At 45.4% G+C, this 24,928-nt stretch overlaps 1 protein-coding gene across 1 annotated transcript; it reads left to right on the top strand.

Annotated features, from left to right (window-relative positions):
• Positions 1 to 4,698: 4,698 nt before the first annotated feature.
• On the top strand, positions 4,699 to 24,209 carry Tmem248 (transmembrane protein 248). The gene is made up of 7 exons (XM_085681904.2): positions 4,699 to 4,899; positions 10,348 to 10,525; positions 12,361 to 12,646; positions 17,035 to 17,185; positions 18,590 to 18,773; positions 20,764 to 20,907; positions 21,690 to 24,209. Exons 2-7 carry the CDS (start codon positions 10,358 to 10,360, stop codon positions 21,708 to 21,710), a joined length of 954 nt encoding a protein of 317 aa, XP_085538030.1. The 5' UTR covers positions 4,699 to 4,899; positions 10,348 to 10,357; the 3' UTR covers positions 21,711 to 24,209.
• The last annotated feature ends 719 nt before the right edge of the window (positions 24,210 to 24,928 follow it).

Below are 24,928 nucleotides of genomic sequence, written 5' to 3'. Positions count from 1 at the left end.
ATTCTCCTCTGGTAAATGACTCGAACTCTCTATCTGCGTGTGCGTCTTGTGTTTTAACCCCTAGGACCTTATCCAGTTCGTGGAAGGTATGGAGTCGCGGTCCATACCAGGTGGGTGGTGATGCAGACCCCGTGGCGTGGAATGTTTGCCACATATATCCTCACTTTTTTCTTCTCAAAACAAGAACCTTGAATCAAATTTTCCTTTGTTTAGTTTTTTTTCCTGCCCATTACCAATAACAACTTGTAACCAGTCCTCCTAAACAATTAGAATATCCACAACTCATTCAATGACCAAAAATCACCCACCCCACCTCTTTGGAATGTGGCATCATATTCTTAAAATGACTTCCTATTGCCTGAGGGGTGACAGCACCTTTAGGAGATTCTGAAAAGAAAAATTTGGGTTAATTATCAAGGCCTGGGAGAGGTAGCTGTGTCATTTGTGGTCCAAACTCTACATAATGTAAAACTGTAGGGCTTGTCTCAAATCCTGGCTAGAGTAGTCTGTTAGGCTGGATCATCTCAGCTAGCCACCTCGAGATTGTTCTGAGCAGTTTGTAGTCCAAAGTCAACCTTTAGGTTGTGTTTTTCAGCTTAGTGGTGTGATCTTAGTCTTGGAGGAATTGTCATTGGGGCCCCATTCTCCTTTTGGAGACTTCAAAGGTCACTATGAGGTATGCTCATGGTTCATTCCAGAAAACTGAGAGAGACTCGAACCTGAAATCATGTACAGGGAGGGAGAGGGAACCTTTTTTTTCTAGAATTAGTTAGTACTCTGTATGACTATTAATATCATGACAAAAATTAAAACTATATAAATCAGGGCTGGAGAGTTGGCTCAGCGGTTAAGAGCATTGCCTGCTCTTCCAAAGGTCCTGAGTTCAATTCCCAGCAACCACATGGTGGCTCACAACCATCTGTGATGAGGTCTGGTGCCCTCTTCTGGACTGCAGACATACACACAGACAGAATATTGTATACATAATAAATAAATAAATAAATATTTAAAAAAAACTATATAAATCATACCTTAAGAAAAGCTGCTAAAGAGTCAGTATATAACCAAAAGATTATGAAATTAGTAGCAATGAAATAGTCCTTACATTTTTGTTTCTCTTCCCTCCCATATCAGGTGGTTCTTCTGACATGAGATAGAGGTTTTAGATTTCACTTAGTAAGCATGCTTGGGTTTAGAGAAGGAGAGAGCCACACTCCAGCTACAAAGCCAGCTTTAATTTTTAATTGGACTGGGAAGGCAACAAGACCATTTGCATATATGTCTGTAGAGAATAGCAGAAACAAACATTTGGGAATATTTACGAAATCTTATCCTGTTGGAAATGTGATATACTAATAGGCCAATTTACTCTTTTTTTTTTTTTTGAGACACTTTTTCTGGATGATTTGCCTGTTTTCTTCAGATGTCTCATTTGTCTGGTGGCGTTTCAATTCCTTAGCTGGATATCTTTATTCTCCTGAAAAGACAGAAACAAAACCCTTCCCCAACACTAATTTTGAGGAGATTCTCTTCTGGCAAGTTATAACTGATCAAATGAAAAGCATTTGTTAGATTTATAAGTTAGTTCAGATTCAATGGCCATGCTGTTTGATGAACTATTATCTCTTCTAATTAAGAGGTGTCTCTTCTTCAGATCGAATCTTTATCAAGTGAGCTTCCTGCCCTGGTATGCTTGCTGGCCTGGTTTAGGGTTCTGGGATGTACCCTTTTTACAAAAGGAAATTTCTTTTGCTGGGTGACTGTCACTTTGTGTTTTTCTTTGTGTGACACTGAGATTATTTCCCCCAAAAGTTGGGGGCCTATCTTAGATTTCAAGTCCATCTAGTCCATCTAGGGGAGTGATCAGACCCTCTCTCCCGTAGGAGAGATGTGTCCCATGGCTCTGTTGCATTGATCCACGGGGGCTCAGGTGATTGACACTCTTTTGAATTGGTATTGGTAATGATCCTAGGATAGGATTCACAAAGCAGAAAACACCAGGGTATCCAAGAAAAGTCCGTGTACAGATACAGTTAAGAAATGCATAAGGGCAGAGTGCTCTATGGGGCTGGGATTTTCTGGAGGTTGGATGGGGGTGGAAGGGGTCTCTGGCTTGAAGTGAGGACAGGGTCTGGATCCAAAGCGCCATGGCTGTCCATGGTGACTTCATACAGGCTCGTGTCAGGCCATGCTGACTGGGGGACTGTACCAGCATGCCTGTGTCTTAAAAGTATTTAACGTAGGACCCCAACCTGAGAGGGGGCCAGTCAGAGATGGACAAAGAGAAGCATTTGAGTTCGGAGTGCAAAGAACCACCCTTGGAGAGAGTTGAACCTCCTAGATACACAAAACCCCTTCCTGACATGTGATCGACACCCTCAACTGAGAAAAAAAAACACATTTTCTGTGTCCTTGGCACACTGAGGACAGAGGGAAACAGTCGTACAACATGTTTTTCAGCCCAAGAAAGCTGGAAAATGCTAGATTTTTTTGTTTTTGTTTTTGCTTTTTGAGACAGGGTTTCTTTGTGTAGCTGTCACTGTCCTGGAACTCACTTTGTATACCAGGAGGCTGGCCTCGAACTCACTGATCCACCTGTGTGTGATAGCTTAAGGTTTTTCTGTATATATACATACATATCTATACATACATATATATATATGTATATATATATGAGGTGCTTTATAGCCTCATCTGTGAAGGAAACTCACCCAGTGTTTGAGAGTGCTCTGACGTTTGACATTCTAAGGACAGAAGGAAATGATCTTTATAACAGATATTACCAACGCGACGATCTATTTCCTGAGATGAACAGCGTGTTCTGTTCCCATATGTTTTTCTTCCTGTACTTCCTTGTCTTTGTTCTCCCTGATTTTAATCAAGTAAAACATTTGATTTCCTTATAAACAAGGCTTAAGGACCATCGTGTCTTTGCACGTAGTTGCCCTTAATAAAAACACAGCACAGGAGACACTCTGGAACCGTAGAGAGTCTCCCATGAGCTACCATGCTCGGCTTGTCTGGGTCCTAATGTTTGTTCCTTCAGCCCACAGTCTCCAAACTAGCAAACTAGTCCCCCAGTCGTCGTCCCCCCCCCCCCCCCCCCCCCCGAGACAGGGTTTCTCACGTTACAGACCTGGCTATCCTAGAACCCACCCTAGAGCAGGTTGGCCTTGACTTTAGAGAGAGAGCCGCCATTCTGCCTCCCGAGTGTTGGGATTAAAGGCATGCAGCACAATCCCCAGCTTCTCTCCCCCTTAAGACTCCTTTTGCTTTATGTTTGTAATCTGGTTCCCGTGGCCCACTCCTGATTTCCCTGCACCCTGAGTGCCCTTGCTTTTGTTTCTCTTTTCCAGTTACAGTGACAAACACAGGCTACAGAGAAAGAACAGACAGGCGGATGCTATCTCATTCCATTTCTTTTCGCTGCTTTTCTGATTTCTGTATTTGTCTTAGGTACTGTTCTATTGCTATGAAGACACACCACTGGGGCAACTCAAAAGAAAGCATTTAACTGGGGTTTGCTTACCGTTTCTGAGGGTTAGTCCCTCTCTCTTCTCTCTCTCTCTCTCTTAAAGACAAGACCAGTCAAGTAGACAAGTTTTCAATAATCATATTTGGAGGTCTGCATTAATGTGGTCAGAGGGATAAAAAAAATATTTTGCCTCTTCAAAGGTCAACTAGGTTCCAGAAGACTGAGACATGAAATAATGAAATGTCCCGTTCTCCAGGGAGGCAATAGAGACCCCATGCAGTAGGTTCTAAACCCGTCGTGTCTACAGAGAGGAGGGCTATGTTAGCTACCTCCTTGTTGCTGTGAGAAGACACCATGGCCAAAGCAATTTATGGAAGAAAGAGCTGATTGTGGTTTACGGCTCCTGGTGGTTAGAGTCCATGATAGCCGGGGAGCGTGGCAACAATTGGCAGGCATGGCGGCTTGAGCAGCAAGCTGAGAACTCAGCCCATCTGCTTCGGTGTGCTTGGTAGCTTGGTTTGGGTCAGGGTTCACCCCTTTTTACCGAAACGTATTGCCTTGTGGGAATACTTTCATTTTGTTTATGTGGTTTTTTTTTTTTTTTTTTTGGTGCGTGACACTGATTTTATATATATATATATATATATATATCTCCTCCTGGTGCTCCTCCTCCTCCTCTTCTTCAACTCAGAGACCCGCCTGCCTGAGCTTCCGAGCGCTGGAATGAAAGTTGGGGGCTACAACACTCAGTTTTGAGATTTTTTTTTTCCCCCCAGCAATTGCTTGGAGTCAGGCCAGGCAACATAGTTGGAACCTACGTTGGGTCCCACAGAAACTGCGAAGCCTGGCTGCAATTCACGAGACGGTGCCTCAAATCAACCCAGAACTCCAACAGAAATAAACAAAAATTGTGCCCTCCTTACTCTCTCACGCCGTACACACCATGCACTGCTCACGCAGATGCACTCCCGGACGGAACCGAACAAGCTCACCGCGATCCGCTGACATGAGCGAAACCCTTCAGGCAGACCCACGGTCCCGAACCTTTCCCGGCCTGGTAACGAGCTAAAGACACGCCCCCTCCTCGCACGCCCCGCCCCCGCGCGCGAGCAATTCTGTCCCTGCCGTGCTGCCGTCGCGCGCGCGCGCGGGGCGGGGGGGTCACAGGTCACGGCGGCGTTTGTGGTGACGTGGTTTTCTGCTCTCACCCGGAAAGGCCGGCGTTCGCGGCGGGCGCGCGGGGCCGGCGTCTCCTCGGCGCGCTCTGGCCTGTCTCCGGCTCGTCCCGTCGGCCCCGGGGAGCCGCTCGCTGTCTCCGGAGCGGCGGGGAGGATGGTGCGGGGCAGCCCGGGACCCGCCGCGCGCCGCCGCGAGTGACCGGGGCCAGGCCGCGGGCGTTCGCGGAGCCGCCGCTGTGTGGGGCGGTGAGTAAGGGACACGGTCGGGGTCTGCGCAGCGGGCGCGGGGGCCGGAACTCCGGGCGGGCGGTGCGCGGCGGGGCGCGGGCTCCTTCGCCCGCCTCAGCTCTGCTCGTCTCCCCGGCCCGCTCCATCCTCCCGAGGCCTGAGGCCTGCGAAGTCGCGGCTCCCGGAGCCGAGACTTGTGATCGTCGGGATACGGCCGAGTGGACGCGCTTTGCAATCTTTAGGAAAGAAAAAAAAAACAAACCAAAAAACAAAAAAGATTCGGTTTTGGAAAATTTAGAAAGGTTGCGTTTGTGTCTGTTTGTGCACGTGAGTGCAAGTACCTTCAGAATCCAGAAGAGGGCGTTGTGTTCCTAGAACTGGAGGCAGAGACCATTGTTAGCTGCTTGATGATGTGGGTGTTGAGAACCTAATTCCGGCCCTCTGGGGTAGCAGGTGTTCTTAACCCTCGCAGCCATCACTTCTCTCTCTCTCTTTCTCTCTCTCTCTCTCTCTCTCTCTCTCTCTCTCTCTCTCTCTGTCTGTGTGTGTGTGTGTGTGATCAGTTTTAGTTTTTTGACTTTGGTTGTGGGTGATATTCTTCGGTTGGAGAGAAGGTGGGAGGGAGCCACCCATCCGCACAAGCCCGGCACGAAGCAGTGAAATTCTGTGCGCTGTCATCTTAGATATCTTCCAGATAGGTTGGTTTGGAATTCCCTACGCAGCCAAGGCTTCCCTTCAACGACTGATCTTCCTGGCTTAGATTCGCTAGTTCTGAGATACAGGTGTGTGCCACCCTGCCACGCTTGAGAGGGTGAGAACAGTATTGTTCTGATTTTAATCTTCGGAGTACTGGAGATGGGGGTGGGTGTCACGAAACCCCGGACAGCTCAGGCACACTGATGCTGACCTTAAACTCCCGATTTTCTTGTCTCAGACCCCCTAGTTCTGGGATAGTAGGTGTGCGCCACCATGGCAGTTAAGCCTGGCTTAAAAAAAAAAAAAAAGCGTTTTCTTTGTTGTTGAGACAGTTTCACTGTGTAGTCCAGGCTAGCCCCTAACTCTCAGTATGGCTTGGTTGTGATCCTCCTGTCTCAGCCTCATAAGTTGGGGTGATAGGTATGGGCCACCAGGCCCTGTGCAGAAACGCAATAGTGGTAGCCTGCGTGGTGAGGCTAGGGAATGAGGTCAGTTCTTATCTGCTGTCATAGTTTGACACAGCAAACCAAGGGATGATGTCCATGATTTCCACATAACTAAGGCATTCAGCTCCAAGTCTCTGGATCCAGGTGTGCATTTAACTTTCGGGAAATTAAACTGGAGGCACGTCACAGCTCTGGAACTTGTCCTTCCCCTGCGCTGGTTCAGTCCTTGCTTTTGTGCAGGCATGTTCAGGAGAGCATCGACTTACTACTTCATGCTTCTTCCGTCTGGTCTTTAGTGCTCCCCCTCCTTGAACACACAGCTGAGGAGACATGGTCCTGATGGGGGAGGCAGTAGAGCATAGTGTAGGGGTGGTGGACCTACAGGATGGTTTTTGATAGTGTGGAAAATCTGTAGAATTCCAACTGTGGACCAGGTCTATGGTCCATGCTTGTAATCTTAGACACTTGTGAACTGCCACTGGGGTGCTGGGATCCTGACCCGGGTCCCCTGGAAGAACAGCTGAGCCTTCTTTCTAGTACCACAAAACTTGTTCTTAATTGTTTATTTATTTATTTTTTGATTTTTGAGACAGGGTTTCTCTGTGTAACCTGACTGTCCTGGAACTCGCTCTGTAGACCAGGCTGACCTCAAACTCACAGAGATTCATCTGCCTCTGCCTCTTGAGTGCTGGGATTAAAGGTGTGCGCCATGCCCCACTCCCCACCCTACTCCAGCCTAATTGTGTGTTTATTAAAGTTATTGTCCATAATGATGTAGTTGGTGTGTTCATAGCTTGTGAAGCGCTCATACTGGCCCTGGTACTGTGTGATAACACAGTGAGTCAAGTGAATCAGTCTCTGCCACTTACATGCCCGCATGCATCCTTGTAAATTACCTAATCTATTTTGACTGGGTTTCCTCTCCTGTAAAATAGGGATACTGCCTAGTGGTGGTATAGCGCTAATCCCAGCACTTGGCAGGCAAATCTCTGTGAGTTCGAGGTCAGCCTGGTCTACGGAATGAGTTCCAGGACAGGCTCCAAAGCTGAAAAAAAAAAAAAAGACCTGTCTTGAAACCTCCCCAAACCCAAACAATAGGGATACTAATAGTCACCTAGCAGTGTTGGTAGGATTAGAATACCCATCCGGTATATACTGAGCAGTTATGTGCTCAGTTCATTGGCATGTATTTTCTCTTTAGCCTGTTGTAATCTGGTTTTGCCTCTATTACTCTTGAGAGTTTCTTACAGTGTGTTACTGACATCTTTAATTTTCATTTCTCTTCATTTTTGGTCACATTACTTCGTTTGTATTTGCATGCCGTGGTGTGCCTATGGAGCTGAAAGGACAGCTCTGGAGTCAGTTCTCCCCTCCCACATTCATGTGGGCTCCAGGGGTCAATCTCAGCTTCTACACTTGTAAGGCGACACCTTTACCCCCTGGGTGGTCTTAGCAGGCTGTCTTTAATTTAATATTTTACAATTTTAAACACTCCTAGGCAAGCAGATCAGTAGTTAGACCTTTATTTTTTTTTTAGCCATGGTTAAGATTTTGGAACTAGAGTTGCAGACACAGAAGTGTGCTGCAGTTAATTCTGGTGAGTGTCACACAGCTGTCCCCTGTTCTTTCAAGTGACGTCCCCACAGTTAGCTGCCTTTTGCTCCAACTGTCTGTAGTTTGGCCTGCCCCTGCCTCCTGAGTGCTAGGATTAAAGTGTGTGCCACCATGCCAGACTCAGAAACCTTGCATCTCTTTGCTGAAGAATACATTAATCAGAGCCTTTAATTTCCTATTTGAAAATGTTTGTGGATGTTAGAAAGGAGTTTTGAGTTATAGATACTTGGCTGACTTAAATGGTTTTCTGGCTAAAGTCAATCAAATTCCTAAGAAGTAGAAGTGCGTCTTATTCCTGTTAGTACAGGCCTTTAACCAAGTACTTGGGAAACAGAAGCAGGTGGATTTTTGTGAGTCTGGAGCCTGCCTTATGTGAATAGCAAGTTTCAGGCTGTCCAGGCTACACAGGAAGACCTTGTTTCAATAATAATAATAATAATAAAAGTAATAATAAAATAAAAAGAGTAATAATAAAATAAAAAGATAATCATGCAGAATGGTAAGATTTTTTTAAAAATCTCATTTATGAATACATAGAAAAACTGAAAGCAGAGTAGTTTTTAATAATCCTGATCTGGGGCTGCGGTGTAGCTGTGACCTGGCATGTGTTTAGCCTTTGTAAGGCTGTGTTCATTCCCAAACACCAAAACAAGGCTCTTCAGTCTTCAGTCATACCAAATTATCCAAACAGTGAAATCAGCATGGTAAAGGTTAATCAGATTATTTATGTCAACATATTAAAAGGCAAAAACTGATGGTTTGGACATTGCACACGTGGCATCCATGGAAATGTAGTGTTTGACTGAATTCAGTAGATGCATAGCAACCAAGAGATCTGGGTTAAATACTTAGAACCAAGAAGGGGAAAAAAAGAAAGCCAGGCATGGTAGCATATGTCTGTCACCCCATCACTTGGGAGGTAGAGACAGGAAGCTCAGGGTTCAAGGCCAGTTTGAAAGACAGGAGACCCTGTCTCAGCCCTTTCCCCATAAAAAAAGAAATAACATAGTGAAAATCTTTTTGTAAACTTATGAGTAAGTACTTCCTTACCCTAGAGAAGTCTTCTGTTGTAGTTATGGCTTCTGTTGCTGTGATAAAACACCATCACGAAAGGCAACTTGGGGGTGAAAGAGTTTATTTATTCCTCTCAGGGCACACTCCATCGCTTGGGGAAGTCAGGGCAGGAACCTGGAAGCAGGAGCTGATGCAGAGGCCATGGAAGAGTGCTACATATTGGATTGCTCTTCATAGCTTTGATCAACTTGCTTGCCTATAGAGCCCAGGACCACCAGCCCAGGGATGGTACTGCCTATAGTAAGCTGGGTCCTCCCACATCAATCCTCAGTCAAGAAAATGCACCACAGGTTTGCCCTCTGGCAGTCTAATGGGGGGCATTTTCTCAGTCAGGGCTCCTTTTTAAAGGACTTTAGCTTGTGGCAAGTCGACATAAAACTAGCCAGCACAGCTTCCCATCAGAAGCCTATTTTGTGTCTCAGATTTAATAGTGAATCATTACAAAGCATTTTTGCTAAAGTTTAAGTGAGGCAAGAATTTTATTACAGCTTCTGCTGTTGCTATTTCATTTAAGTAGTAAAAAAAAATGACAAAAGGATTTGGAAAGAAGAAATACGACTAATGCACTTGTTCTTCAACAGTTTCTAACTCTATGACACCAAAGAGAGGTCTCAGATAGCTTAGTTAGAATTTAAAATATGTGAGCAAAGTGTCCAGAACCAAGAACCTTGGAAGCCAGGGCTGTAGCTCAGTGGTAGAGCACTCTACAAGGCCAATTGCTGGATAAAAGTCTTAAGTTTGCATGAACTAATAATACTGAGGTACCGTGTGGGTAAGAGTACCCTGTAGCCGAGCTTGGTTCTCTGTTGCCAAGGATAAACTTGCACTCATGATTCTTTTGCTTCTCTCTCTCAAATGCTGGTCTTAAGGTGTGTACCACCACACCTGTTTTATGTAGTGCTGGTTTGGGGACCCGGGGCTTTGTGCATGCCAGGCGAGCACTTTACCAGCTGAGCTAACAGCTCCCCCGTCCCCCTTGACCTTTTTGGTTTTTGTTGACTGAGTTTTCTGTCCCACCTGGTGCCCCCCCCCCCCGCAGTCATTAAGTCTCAAAGAAATCACACAGAGGTCTGCATTAACTATAAACTGATTGGCCCATTAGCTCAGGCTTCTTATTAACTCTTATAACTTATATTAGCCCATTATTCCTGTCTATGTTAGCCACGTGGCTCGGTACCTTATTCAGTGAGGCAGTAACATCTTGCTTCTTCTGTGGCTGGATCAGGACTGCAGACCAAGCTTTCCTCTTCCTAGAATTCTCCTGTTCTCCTTGACCCACCTCTACTTCCTGTCTGGTTGTCCTGTCTATACTTCCTGCCTGGCTACTGATCAATCAGCGTTTATTTAACAGTATACAGTCAATTGTCCCATATCAGTTTTTTTTTTTTTTTAAAGCACAGTGGCTCATGTATTTCAGGCTGGCTTTGCTAGTAACTGTGGATACATTTTGACTCCTGATCTACTTCCTGGGACCATAGGTGTGCACCACCATGCCTAACTTCATCTAGTCTTCTGAATGAATTCATTGAGACTCAGTCTCAGCCTTTTGCCCCACAGTACTGTTATATGAAACTGACGTGAGAGCTACAGCTCCCGTGTGCAGGCAGGCCACCGCTCATGTCTGTGTCTGTTCCAGGCCGCAGCTGATGAGAAGCATGTTCAGCATTAGCCCCCTGGAGAACCTGAAGCTCTACGTCAGCAGCCGGCCACCCTTGGTGGTTTTCATGATCAGTGTCAGCGCCATGGCCATTGCCTTTCTCACGCTGGGCTATTTCTTCAAGATCAAGGAGATTAAGTCTCCAGAAATGGCCGAGGTACAGTATACTCCTAATTTCCACTGTGCTGGGTGGACCTTGTATTAAGTGGGGGCAACTCTTTTTTATTTTTGAGGTCTCACTCTAGTGAAGCGAAGGCCAGTCTGCAACATACTATATATTTGCTGATCTAGAATTTGAAGTGATCTTCCTCCCTCAGCTTTATGAATATTGGGATAATATTATGTGTTGTGTATTACCACACCTAGAAGGTTTTTTGTTTTTGTTGTTTGTTTGTTTGTTTTGAGGCAGGGTCTCATGTAGCATATACTGACCTTAAACTCCAGATTCTCTTGCCTCTGCCTCTCAAATGCATAGATCTATCCAGCAAAAGATACATATTTATACAGAATTTCCTGTTCTTTTCCTTGTGAATGCTTTGTTAGGGAATACTTACATAGTTGTTTTAAATAGTACTATCAGTTCATGTAGACTATTTCAATAGAGAAATAGATGCATTTGGAAGAGTGTATTTATAAAACAAAAACCTGAGTCAAAAGAGGGCTGGAAATGGTGGTGTACTTCTATGATACAACAACAGGAGACTGAGGCAGAAGGCATGTGAGGTCAGGGCTATCCTGGGCCATGTAGTAAAACCTTGTTTCAAAAGAAGAGAGAGTGCGTGAGCTAGGGAATTCACCTCTTGGTAGTCACGTTACATTGTTCTGAAATTGTGACTGGGACAGTTAAGCACGCAGAGCCACCTTCTGGCTTTCTCATTTGTACAGGTGGTGTTTTTGTTAGACAAGGGATCCTATTGACGAGGACATGATGTAGAAGTGGTCAGAGGATGTAGAGAAGGAATGAGTGGAAACAGTGTATAGTGAAACATGTGTGAAGCTGCTGTGCTGAACCCATAACCCTGGGTGGTGGTGGCACACGCCTTTAATCCCCACACTTGGGAGGCAGAGGCAGGCAGATCTTGTGAGTCTGAGTGCTGGGATTAAAGGTATGAGCCACCACCACACAGCCATAAATATATAAATCTTAAAACAAACAAAAACAAAGCAAAAAAGCTTTTAAATGAGTGTGAATTAGTGATTTTAATTTTTCAACCACTTTTGTTCAAGACTCTCTTTTCTTTGTTTTTGTTTTGGATTTTGTTTTTTGTCTAGACAGGTTTTCTCTGTGTAGCCATGGCTGTCCTGGAACTCAGATCCACCTTTTTTTATAATATTTATTTTTAGTTTATGTGTATGAGTGTCTGCCTGCATGTAAGTATGTGTATCGTGTACCCAAGGAGAACAAAAGGCTATCAGATGCTCTGGCTCAGTAGGTACACATTGTTGTGAGCCACCATGTGGGTGCTTGGAACCGAAGTTGGTTCCTCTGTAAGAGCAGCAAGTGTTCTTAACCACTGAGCTCTCGACAGCTCTCACAACCTATTTTGTTTTTCCTTTATTTACTTTTATGTGTATGGATGTTTTGCCCACATTTATGTCTGTACCACGTGTGTGCAGTGCCAAGAAGGGCGTCAGGACTCTTGGAACTAGAGTTAGAGTGAGTGCTAGCAGCCCTGTGGGGCTGGGAATCGCTGGCGGGGCCGTCTTATCCACTGAGCCATCTCTACAGCCCATCAAGATCCCTTTGTGAGTTTGTTCTTGAGGCTAGTTGGTTTTCTCTTCCATATAATTTGCTGGATTCTCAGATAATGTGTAGATTGCACAGTTCAGGTTTCCAGGGCTAACATGATGGTGGTGTATTTTGACTTGGGACAGTCACTGTCAAGTCATTTTTTTCCTCTTGTCCTGTGGTAGCAGTTAAGGATCATTGTTATTCCTGCATTGGAGATGCTGGGGGCCTCATATCTGTCTCTCTGTTTTACTTTGCCGAAGGATTGGAATACTTTTCTGCTGCGCTTTAATGATTTGGACTTGTGTGTATCAGAAAACGAGACACTGAAGCATCTCTCCAATGACACCACCACCCCTGAGAGCACCATGACCATTGGGCAGGCCAGATCATCCACTCAGCCGCCCCAGGCCCTGGAGGAGTCAGGCCCCATCAATATCTCAGTTGCCATTACCTTGACCCTGGACCCTCTCAAGCCCTTTGGAGGGTACTCTCGAAACGTCACACACCTGTACTCCACCATCCTTGGACATCAGATTGGACTCTCAGGTGTGTCAGCTTCTTCCCTTTCAGAGCTTTTAGGCAGCAACTGAGATAGGCTGTTCTGTTTTTGCGAGTGATTCTCCTCTTGAGATGTGGACTTACTGAAGTCCAGAAGGAGTGGTTGCTGTGAGCCTTCACTCAGTTGGGTTGTAAAGTATCATACACAGTCTCTTGTTTGTTGTTTGAAACAGGGTTTGTCTTTGTATTCCTGGCTGTCCTGGAACTCACTCTGTAGACCAGGCTGGCCTCACACTCAGAGATCTGCCTACGTCTGCCTTCTGAGTACTGGGATTAAAGGTGTGCACCACCACTACCTGGCCATACACAATCAGAGGGGCTGAAGAGATAGCTCAGTGGTCAGGAGCACTGGTGGTTCTTCTAGAGGACCTGGGTTCAATTCCTAGCACCTACATGGTAGTCTGTAACTCCACTTCCAGGGGATCTGATACCTTCACACCAATGCACATAAATTTAAAATAAACAAAAGCCTCACAGAGTTAGCACTGATGGGTCCAGAGGCACAGCTCAGTCTTAGAGCACTGGGCTTGTGTGTGAGGCCCTGGCTTCCTCTATAGCACTGGGAGAGGGAGTGGGGAGAAAAAGGAGAGAGAATTTCAAGGTGCAAGGTCTGTTTCTGACCTCAGTATAAGTGACCTTTGAACAACATAGGTTTTACTTGCACAGGTCTAGTTATATACTTTTTTTTTATTATTGAAAACTTTTGTGTGAACCTGGGCGGTGGTGGTACACGCCTTTAATTCTAGCACTTGGAAGGCAGAGGCAAGCGGATCTCTATGAGTTCGAGGCCAGCCTGGGCTACAAAAGCTAGTTCCAGGACAGGCTCCAAAGCTACAGAGAAACTCTGTCTTAAAAAGCCAAAAAAAAAAAAAAAAAAAAGGGAAAAAGAAAACTTGTGTATAAATGTTGTATGGGTATATGTACATTCATGTGTGTTCCTGGTGTCTGCAGATGGCTGAAGAGGGCATTCGATCCTCTGGAACTGGAGTTACAGATGATTGTGAGCCTCTGCAAGAGCATCCAGTGCTCTTATCTGTGGAGCCATCTCTCCAGCCCTCTATTTGAAACCAAGACTAAGCAAATGTGAAGATGCTGTTTTAGGTCATAAAGGCCTTGGGCCAGGCGTGCTGGTGCAGTGATAATCCCTGCTGTGGGGAGTGAAGCATTAGGATTTGAGTTTCAGGCTCTGCCTCAGAAACAAAGAAGCCGATGGCACATCCCTTTAGTTCTCAGCACTCCAAAGACAGGCAGGTGGATCTATGCAAGTTTGAGGCCATCTAGTCTACAACAAGTCTGGAACAACGGGGCTGTATACTGAGAACTTGTCTCAAAACAGAACAAAACAAACAAAAAAACAAGAAAAACCAAAAAAAAAAAAAAAGAAAAAAGAAAAAAAACCTAGAGGATTAAAAGAAAAAGACAAGGTGACGCTTGGTAGAAGCAGGAGGATTGTAAGTTCAAGGTTATCAGTATTGAGTTTGAGGTGACACATAAAAATACAAAAACATTGTAGAAGCTCAAAATTAACTATGTTCTACAGTCTTTCTGTGATAGCTTTGTAGCCAGCTTCTGATTGCAGTGGGGTCATGAGTGTCCACTTAAAACATCTTCGTTTGCTCAGTCACCACTGTGTGCGCAGCTCATCCGTCCAGTCAGTGTCAGTGGCACACGGCAGTCAGAGGGTTTGCTCTTGTGTAGTTCTCCTTGTTTATGATAATGAATATTTATGTGCTAATTGACTGTCGATGTTATCAGTCAGCATCAGGCAAAATTAGTAGTTAAGTCTGGGGAGTCAGGAATTCTACTCAGTTTTTGAACTATGTGGGAGCCAGCACCTGAATACCATGTTGCTCAAGACACAAGTGTATTTACAAACATCTATGAATAGGTGTGTTCTTTGGGGTTTGTAATACATTGCCATTTTTATTTACTTAGTGTGTGTGTACAGTGAACATGTAAAGGTCTGAGGTCATTCCCCGGTAGTTGGTTTTCTATACATAGGTTCCCAGGATTATTCTCCCGTCACCATCGGACTTCTTTGCTCTTGGCCCACTACTGGTTATTTTTACTATTGCTTGTGATGCCGAAACTTGAACCAAGGCTTCGTGGGTGTGAAAAAAGTGCTCTTTCAGGCCCTTTCTTAAAATTTTCAATTAATTAATTAAGCCTGGTGGTGGTAGTGGTGCACACTTTTAATCCCAGCCCTCAGGAGGCAGAGACAGGTGGATGGATCTCTCTATGTTTGAGACCAGCCTGGGTTACAGAGTTGAGTTCCAGGATACCGAGGGCGGTTACACAGAGAAACCCTGTCTTTGAGGAAAAAAAAAATTATGTGTGTGGATGTATTGCCTGGTATCATGGAGGCCAGGGGAACAGGATTCCCTTGGGACTGGTGTTACAGACAATTGTGTGCTGCTGTGTGAGTTCTGTAAATTGATTCTTAGGTACTCTTAACCACCGAGCATCTCTCCTGCCCCAGGTCTGCACAGTTTTAAATGCCCACCATTTATTTAGCAGTGTGCTAACTTTCAGGAAGAATTAGAAAAAACCTCAGACCCTTGGAATTTGGGGATCATTCAAGAGGCAAAAATAACAGGAATTGGGTTGTTAAGGGCTTGTCTAGCATGTCTGAGTTCCTGAGTTCAGTTGCCAGTACTGTAAAAGATAAACCAAACAGCAGCCAAAGTCTATATACTGCCTAGTTTTTTTTTTTGGTACCTGTCCTGGAACTAGCTTTTGTAGACCAGGCTGGCCTTGAACTCACAGATCTGCCTGCCTCAGCCTCCCAAGTGCTGGGATTAAAGGCATTTGCCACCACCGCCCAGCCATATACTGCCTAGTTTTATGTCGGCTTGATATAAGCTAGAGTCATCTGGGAAGAGGAAACCTCAATTGAGAAAATGTTCCCACTAGATTGATCTGTGGGTAAGCCTGTGGGTTAATTTTAATTGATGATTTATGTGTGAGGGCACTCCTGGACTAGTACACCTGGGTTCTATAGGCTGAATAAGCTGAGAGGAGCAAGCCAGTTATCAGTTCTACTCTATGGCCTCTGCATCACCTCCTGCCTCCAGGTTCCTGCTCTGTTTGAGGTCCTGCCATGACTTTGCTATGCAGTGGAGTGCAACCTGAGAGATAAAAACAAACAAACCCTTTCCTTCCCAAATTGCTTTTGGTCAGTCTTTTATCACAGCAATAGAAGGCTATCTAAGACAGTTCACTATGAATTAACACTTACAAGGTGCTTAAAATAATTGCTGGCACAGAGGAAATGCTATCTAGGGCTTTGTTAAATGTATGTTACTTTTGTATTCCTGTGATAAAATACCATGATCAGAACAACTTATAAAGGAAAGCTTAATTGGGCGTAATGCTCTAGAGGTTTGACTTTATGACAACTGATGGTAGAGCAGGCATGGCTGCAGGGGACTGGAGCAGCAGCTGAGAGCTCACATCATGATCCACAAGCAGGAGGCAGAGAGCACACTGGGAAAGAGGCTTTTAAGCTTTAAATCCTATTCCTATGCTTCATAATCCTTCCCAAATACTTATACCAAATGTGGACTAGTGTTCAACATTTGAGCCTATGGGGACCATTCTCACTCAAACTACCACGTTAAATAATAATAATAATAATAATAATAAAATCCCATGGCATATGGCCATACCTGCTTGTATGTGCTAAGCCTTTCAAGGCTTAGGAGCACAGAAAGTGGAAGCTGGAAGACTCTGGAAAGGCTTTGTTCATCCTAAGGGCAGGCTGGGCCTTGGAAGGATAACCTTTGGTCCCTTGTAATGTCCACAAGGTGCTTGTGAGGTCTTGCCTGTTGCCTTTTTTCTATTAAGAGTGGTAAGTTGATGCCATGATAGTAAGGGTACAAACCACTCCTGTTTGTTCCAGAAAGCAAACATACCCTTTTCTCCTTATGACCTTAGGACATCTTGATTCAGTACAGACTTCACTTTCTAGTCCCAAAGCCTTCCCTAAGCCCTCTGCTTCTGCGCTCTCTCTCTCTCTCTCTCTCTCTCTCTCTCTCTGTGTGTGTGTGTGTGTACGTGTGTACGTATACAGAGACGCACTTGGGTCACATTCACGGCATGGTAGGTTTTGAATGAAGTGACACATTACATTAGTACAGAAAATTACTGCACTCAGGTTGTTCAATTCTGTTCCTGCCTGGGCTCTGGAATGGGTCTCTGTCGTGACTGAAACACACAGGAATCAATCAGGTCTCATTATTCAGATCAGGACTGTGGCTTCCAGAAGGCAGGGCAGGTGTGCAGACCAATGGGTGGCTGTTGAGTTTGTTGGAATTACTAGAGAACAGTTTGACTTTCTGCTCGTGCCCACCAATAAGCCACTAATTCTTCTGCAGGCAGGGAAGCACATGAAGAGATCAACATCACCTTCACCCTGCCTGCTGCCTGGAACGCTGATGACTGTGCCCTCCATGGCCACTGTGAGCAGGTGGTGTTCACAGCCTGCATGACCCTCACAGCTGCCTCTGGAGTCTTCCCTGTCACTGTGTAAGTGGAGACCAAGAGGACAACCTGCAGGAGTCAGTTCTCTCTTGCTATGTGGGTTCCAGGGGTTCCAGTTGTTAGACCTGGTGGCAAGCACCTTTACCTTCTGAGCCATCATGTTGGCTTCCAGGACTGTTAAGTTTAATTTGAAATTCTAGCTTCTACATATACAAATGTGCTGGGCTGGGTTTATAGCTCAGTTGGTAGAATGTTTGCTTAGCATTGATGAAGTCTTGGGATCCATTTCCCACACAGAATAAATGGGCGTGGTGGAACACACCCATAGTCCCAGCTCTGGAAGGGTTGGGTGGGAGGATCAGAAGGTCGAGGCATCTTCCTCTCCATGGTGAGGTCAGGACTAGCCTGGGGTACATGAGTTCCCTACTCAGTAAAACAAAACAAAACCAGAAAGAAGCCCAGTCCCAGAGCAAGTGATTCAGTGAGGCAGTAAACACGATGCTCTGGCCCCTCCAGCTGCCTTTCCTACCGAGAGTCATACTGGTGAAAGAAGGAACTAGGCCCTTCCTGAGTGACCTGGGATTAAAGCTGCCTAAAGGGAAAGGTTCTGTTCATCTGTGACCCAGAAATTAATTTTGGTTTCAGTTTTTTTTTTCTTAAAGATTTATTTATACAATGTTCTTCAGGCCAGAAGAGCGTATCAGATCTCATGTAGATGGTTGTGAACCACCATGTGGTTGCTGGGAATTGAACTCAGGACCTCTGGAGGAGTAGCCAGTGCTCTTAACTGAGACAGGGTTTCTCAGTAGCTTTTGAGTTTGTCCTGGAATTCACTCTGTTGACCACACTGGCCTTGAACCCAGAGATCCACCTGTCTTTGCCTCTGGAATGCTGGGATTAGAGGTGTGAGCCTCTACCGCTCGGTTCTGTTCTCCCCTCCCCCCACGAGACAGGGTTTCTCTGTGGCTTTGGAGCCTGTCCTGGAACTAGCTCTTGTAGACCAGGCTAGCCTCGAACTCACAGAGATCCACCTGCCTCTGCCTCTGGAGTGCTGGGATTAAAGGTGTGTGCCACCATCACCTGGCAAGAACTGATCTTCTTGTCTCAGTCTCTGGAATTCTGGGATTATTGGTGTGCAACTCTATGCCTGGCTCCTTATGTGTTTATTCAAAAAACAAAACAAAACATTTAGATGTTTTGATGCACACCTGCAATTCTAGCATTCATAGGCCAGCCTCTGCTTACATTGAGATCCTGTCTCAAAATACAAATAACAACAGACCATCCAAACATAATGGCACTCATCCCAGAGAACTATGGTAGTTGTTGAAAGCGTCTTATTTCTCCTTTCGTTATGTTGCTCTGTTCAGTGTTGCCAGGCGCTGGGTGTAGAGGGAGCTCAAGTAAACGTTTCAAGTCACTGAGCTGACTTCTTTCTCTCCCCTGCAGTCAGCCACCTCACTGTGTCCCCGACACATACAGCAACGCCACACTCTGGTACAAGATCTTCACAACTGCCAGAGATGCCAACACAAAATATGCTCAAGACTACAATCCTTTCTGGTGTTATAAGGGCGCCATCGGCAAAGTCTACCATGCTTTAAATCCCAAACTCACCGTTATTGTTCCAGATGTAAGTGAAACAAGTTCTGTTTGTGTGACTGTGACTGTGTGTGTGTGTGTGTGTGTGTGTGTGTGAGAGAGAGAGAGAGAGAGAGAGAGAGAATATGAGAATGTGCACATGCATCCTGGAACTATGACTATGAATGTTTACATCTTGGGTTGCTCAGTCCTGGTCAGTTACAGTTTCCACTTGGTTTGGTAGACTAGACAGTAGAGCTGTGAAAATCATGGTACCTTTGTGGTTAAGAAAAGCCTTGATCCTTAGTTTTGTGTGTTTTTCAGCAGGATATGTTGAGGTCTGTTGCATTTGTAACCCATTGTGATCACTATTCCTGTGTGGTCTTACATGCAGAGTATCTGCCAGTAGGATGCCAAAAGGAGGTAGCAGTTCATAGGAAGAGGCAATCTTTGCTTTGTTTTAGACAGTGTACACTATGTAGCTCAGGCAGGCCTGGAAATTGTGATCCTCTTAAGTGCTTCAGCCTCTTGCGTGCTAGGACTATAAGCCTTGCCACCATGCTTGGTCTGGGATGTGTATTTGACTTGATAGCAGGGCCTGCATAGCATTTAACTTCGGAGGAAAGAGGAAGCAGTTAATTCTGCTGTCAGCAGTTACAGTCTGCCACACCAGTTATTTGTACCCTTGCTTTCCTTCCTGAGTGTGCTGCATGGATTTCTTATTTTTCCCTATCCACTTAATAGAAGTTGGTTGCCTGGAAGTTCAGGTGTAGGGTGGAGGGGAAGGCTGCAGGATGAGCAGTTCAGATTCCAGAGCCTTCCCTGCCATAGCATTCACCTGTCTCCTCCAGCAGGGAGGGCCCTCACTACCTGTGTCAGGTCACTGTAAAGCAGTCCCTTAAGAAGACTGGGGCTAGGGAGATGGCTCAGCAGCTGGGAACACTTGCTCTTGTAGGGGGACCAGAGTTCACCCCATATCAGGCAGTTCACAACACCTGTAATTCCAGCTCCAAAGTAATGGCAAATCAATCCCACACCAGTTATGTTTTAAAGGGGTATTTATTTTGGGGGGTAAACTTACATGCACATAAACCGTCAGGAAAGGAGCCTAGTCGCTGGAGCAGGAGCCGGAACCAAGAGGCTGAGCCTAGGCTTGCCACTCTTCTTTTAAAGAGAAATATACCACACCCCAGTGGGCTGGTATTTCAGCGGCTATTGGTTGATGGAGCGGAATGGTACTCCTGCATCACCAAAGGACCCCATGTACTTTCCATAGGCACCTGCACACACATGGCAATACACACATAAGTAAAAACAAAATCCTAAGGGGGGGACTTGTTTTGCCTGGTATATATTTCTGAGATCTGGACACTTGGGAGGCTGAAACAAGACAAGTTCCAGACCACTGCATGCTACATAGTGAGTTCTAGGTCAAGCTATACTCAAGAGTGAGGCTGTCTCTAAAATAAAGACTTACCTACTCTCTGCTGTGAGGCTGTGAGCACGGGAGGTAGCTAGGGTTTCTCATACACTCCTCCTCCTGTGGTTGTCTGTCAGTCTCAGAAATGAGGCCAGGGACTTAGTAAAAACAGAAGGAGAAAGGATGCTGTCTGGTGGGATGTGCCAGCTGTCCATCTGAGGAGACGCACAAGGTGAGGATAGCAGAGAAGAGCAGCCCTCCCCATAGAAGATAGGCTGGTGGGGCTTTGGCAGTGTGGGGCGCAGAAGCCACAGTAGAAGAAGCAGTGGTTGCTCCTTAACTAAGGTTGCACAGAAGCTCCAAGTCTAACCTTAGTGAAACCTAGTTTGGTTTTGGAGAGAAATGGAGAGGTTGCCTGTTCAAGCGTAAGAATATTTGGGGGGCTGGAGATGTAGCTCAATGGTAGAGCATTTGTCTAGTGTGTGTGAGGCACACACATTTGTCTAGTGTGGGTTCAGTTCTGAGCACCACAAATGAAGTTGCTGCAAGCACAGAGGCTGATGTTTGAAAAGTTGTTATTAATGGACTGTGTGTGTCTGGTTTCTTTCCTTTTGTTCATTAGGACGACCGTTCATTAATAAACCTGCATCTCATGCACACCAGTTACTTTCTTTTCGTGATGGTGATAACGATGTTTTGCTACGCAGTTATCAAAGGCAGACCCAGCAAATTGCGTCAGAACAATCCTGAATTTTGTCCTGAGAAGGTGAGCAGTGGGTGGGTCTGTCTGGCTCCTGGTGACAGGCCTTTCTCAAGAAACAAAAAAAAGGGTCCTGGCATCATGATAGCTATTCTGAAATCTCTGTTGGAGAGTTCCTGGGTGCCTCTCTACCTCCAGTCCTTCCTTCAGCACAAGAGTCGTGCAGCAGAGTCCTGTCAGGGGCTGTTACCTGTGATTAGGGATGTGGCTTGGTTAGTAGAATGCTGGCCTCACATGCATGAAGCCATAGGTTCAGTCTTCAGCACCAAATAAACCAGACATGGTGGTGCATGCCTGCAATCCTGGGACTTGGGAGGTTGAGGCAGGAGGATCATGTGTTCGAAGTCATCCATAGTGAGTTTTTGACCAGCTGAAGCTACATGAATCCTTGTCTCAAAAAACAAATCCAAGGTGGTCCACACATCTTAAATTTCTGTTCTCAGGAGGCAGAGCAAAGGCAAAGCAACCAGTGAATTTAAAGCCAGCCTGGTCTACATAGAGTGTTCCAAGCCAGCAAGAGTTATATAGTGAGACCCTATCATCAAAATGAATGAATAAATCAATAATAAATAAAAGGTTAATTTTCCCATCCTAGTACAAGTGGTTTTACAGGTTGGCCACTGCTTACAAGCTGAGGTTTTCTTTCTTGCCTCCTTGGGTGAGATGGTCTCCTTAAGGTCTCTTAATTCCCTTGCCAAAAGATAATACATGTTCAGTCAACATGACCTTGTGGTATTGGGCTAGGTGCCAGCAGCTCCCTATTGACTTGTCTGCTTACTGTCTTCTAGGTGGCTTTGGCTGATGCCTAATCCTACAGCTCTCCATTTTCTGAGAGACCAAGAACCATGATCATTGCCTGCTGAACCGGCCAGGGCCTGGCCACTCTGTGAATACACGATCTTGCAATGTTGGGTTACTCCAGCCAAAGACATTTCAAGTGCCTGTAACTGATTTGTACATATTTATAAACATTGATCTGGAAATTGATCCTGTGATGCACGTGCTTTGCCCTGGATGCAGCCTGAACCCGTCACCCTCACTGGGGGAAGGAGGTCCTTCTGTGTAGTGCTGGGGCATGTGGGGCTCTTGCCCGAGCTGAGCAGGTCATGTTCCAGTGCCAGTGGGCTGATGTTTGCTGTGGTTCTTGTTTCAGCCTGATGTGTTCAGTATTGGAAGTGGTTTGCACCTTTGTTAGGATACTGCATTTCAGAAGCCACCATTCCCTCCTGTGGCTCTTACATGTCCGTGGCTTAATGATCATAGTGACAGCAGAAATACCTTTGTTTTCTATTTGCTTGCAAGGAAGCTTTTTTTTTTTTTTTTTAAAGAAAGAATAGCCACATTTTACTATTCCTCTGTTTAGGGGAGACGTGTTCGTTTATCCTAGGTAAAGGTTCCGCATTAAAAGTCACTTATGTAGTAAAGATCAAAGTTTCATTTTACACACTGGCAGCTAGGAACTTGGGTGTTCTGCCATTGTCTGCTGCTGGTGGAGAAGTAGCTGTGCAGTAGAGGCACAGCGGGGCTAACTTTCACAATGCAGGGCATATTACTCAGAGAATGAAGGTTTGGTCTAACAGTCACAAACAGGAGGGCTTCCTTTTTTTTTTTCTTTCTTTCTTTTTTTTTAAAGATGTGTTTTCTTTTTAAATTCTTTTTTGCACTCCTTTTTTGTCCAGCACACCTCTCCAGAAGGAAATGGCTGTTGTGAGCTGTGTGATGTGGAAGCGGTGCTGGTGGAGAGGTCTGAAAGAAGGCGTGAGGTGCTGATGGCTGTTGACAGAGCAGCACCGGAAGCGTTTTTCACAGGAAATTTTGATCATCTGGTTTCCCTATCCCTTTGCCCGTTTCCATTTAAAAAGCCATCATCTCTTCCACTTCCTGTTTTGTTTGTATTTTCAGTTTTTCTATCAACGCTTTGCCTTAACAGCTCCAATGCAGTGTTCCAGACTTGCTGGGTGTAGGGATGCATGCACATATGCCCAGCACTTTGGAGGCTGAGGCAGAAGAATCTCGAGCTCAAGACCAGCCTGGGCTCCATACTGATCCTCTATCTCTCAAAGCAGTCATTTTCTTTCTGGAGATGTGTGTTGTACAAAAATGAATGCAAATTTTTTTTTTGAAAAGAAAATACATCTCCATTCCAAAAAATGTCCATCAGCACTTTAGTTCCGTAAACTATAGGAACTAAATATAGAACTAGGTCTATAGTCTGTCTCAATTGGAGTTAACGTGATGGATTTTGAACCTTACTGGTCTAGAGATTTTTTTCCAGGCATTCTACATGGAAAACAATAGTTTGTTTCTAAATTGAAGATTAATCACTGTAGTTATATGATGCATTATTTTTTGCTTTTTAAACCAGTGGTGAGTTGCTTATAAGTTGGCTAATGTGTGAATTTAATTTAGTAGAGATCCTTGTCAGGCAGGATGAAGAAAAAGCCACGTGATTTGGCTGATATACATCTGTCATCGGGACCATAAGCTTCAGGTTAAGCTGCTGAATAATAAAACCCAGAGAAGCAGAGCCAGACAAATGAGAAGAGTCACTTCCACTAGTCTGCTCAGCTCAGCTGTGTTCCTCTTAGTCACCCTTGTTAGTGACAGGCAGTGACTGGGATCTGTTGGGGTGGGAGGGAGGAACACAAGGCTTGCAGAGAGGAAGTGCCAAAGTGCTTGGAACGTCACCCATCCTGAGGCCAGATACGTACTCCCAAACCCAGTATTCACCGTAGCAGGCGGACAGGTGGAAGATGGGTGGGGGAGGAGGGTGTGTGACTGTGTTTAGGGGCCTGGAGACACATCTACAGAACTTGTTACTGTGGGTAGTTCCACACACGGCCTGGTCCTCAGCTGCTCCTTGCTAGTAAACCTCAGGATTGGAATATATCAGGCTGGGCCACTGGAGACTCCGACCCCAGCAGCTGGCTTATCCTCAGGTGTCCTAGACTGGGGCTGCAGTCAGAAGTCAGTGACTTCCTGTGAATGATTGTTTCAGATCATATTGATCTCTTTCCTTTTGTCCTTTCACCATACGGTATGACTTGAATCAGTTTTGATTCTATTTGTAAGTTCTCATCATTTGGAACCTGGTGTTTCTGTTGTGTTCTTGGCAGTGCATAGGAACCCAGCCTCCTGTGTTTTGACCCTCCTGCAGGCACTGTGGGACTCGAGGGCAGCAGATCCATCTCCCGTCCCTTGCTGCATGATGGTCACTAGCTGATCTGTGATGGCGTCCCTCCCTTGTTGATTTTCTGTGTTTGAAGTATGTGCTATATGTGCTTTACAGAATAAAGCATCTGGGTTTACTTGGTTTGTCGTTCTTTCTTCCAGCCTGATAGCGATTTAAACAAAAAGTGTAGGCAAGAACACTTACCAGGTTTTGTAGGCTGTTTTTTGAAGTACCACGAGCCATGAGAATGAAACTAGTATTTACTACTAAGGTGACCTCAACAAATCCATGAGTCTTTGTCAAAACAGTGTAAAACCTTGTACTGTATGAGACCAACAAGTGCTCACTGACCTGGCCCAAACTCTACCAGAAGACAATAGTTGTGGCTCAGTGGGAGAGTTCTTGCCTAGAACATCCCAGTGAGGGGCTGAGGGCATGGCTAAGCAGTAGGTTTCTGGGTTCTACTCTCAGCACACAGGATACACAACCAGTGAACCAATATAGGCTGAAGATAACCAGTCTAATTACCTAAATCCTTAGTGTGCCTTCAGCTAGCCAGGCAGTGGTGGCATATCCTTAACCCCCAGCACTTGGGAGGCAGAGGCAGGCATATCTCTGAGTTTGAGGCTATCCTGGTCTACAAGAGCTAGTTCTAGGACAGCTAGACTCTAGTACTGTTACACAGAAAAAACCCTGTCTTCAAGACAAAACAAAAAACAGGCTATGGGCTGGAGACAGGGCTCTGTGCTTCAGTTCTTAGAGGATGTTTGCAGATGGATGAACTCTTAAAAACGGATTGGGCACAGGTCTAAAGTTCAGGAGGGTGAGGCAGGAGGATTGACTCCAAATGAGAAG

This window comes from Myodes glareolus, chromosome 2, assembly GCF_982192425.1.
Source record: "Myodes glareolus chromosome 2, mMyoGla1.1, whole genome shotgun sequence".
NCBI classification, from domain to species: domain Eukaryota; kingdom Metazoa; phylum Chordata; class Mammalia; order Rodentia; family Cricetidae; genus Myodes; species Myodes glareolus.
The sequence above is the reverse complement of the archived record's forward strand: the minus strand, read 5'-3'. Positions and strand labels throughout refer to the sequence as shown.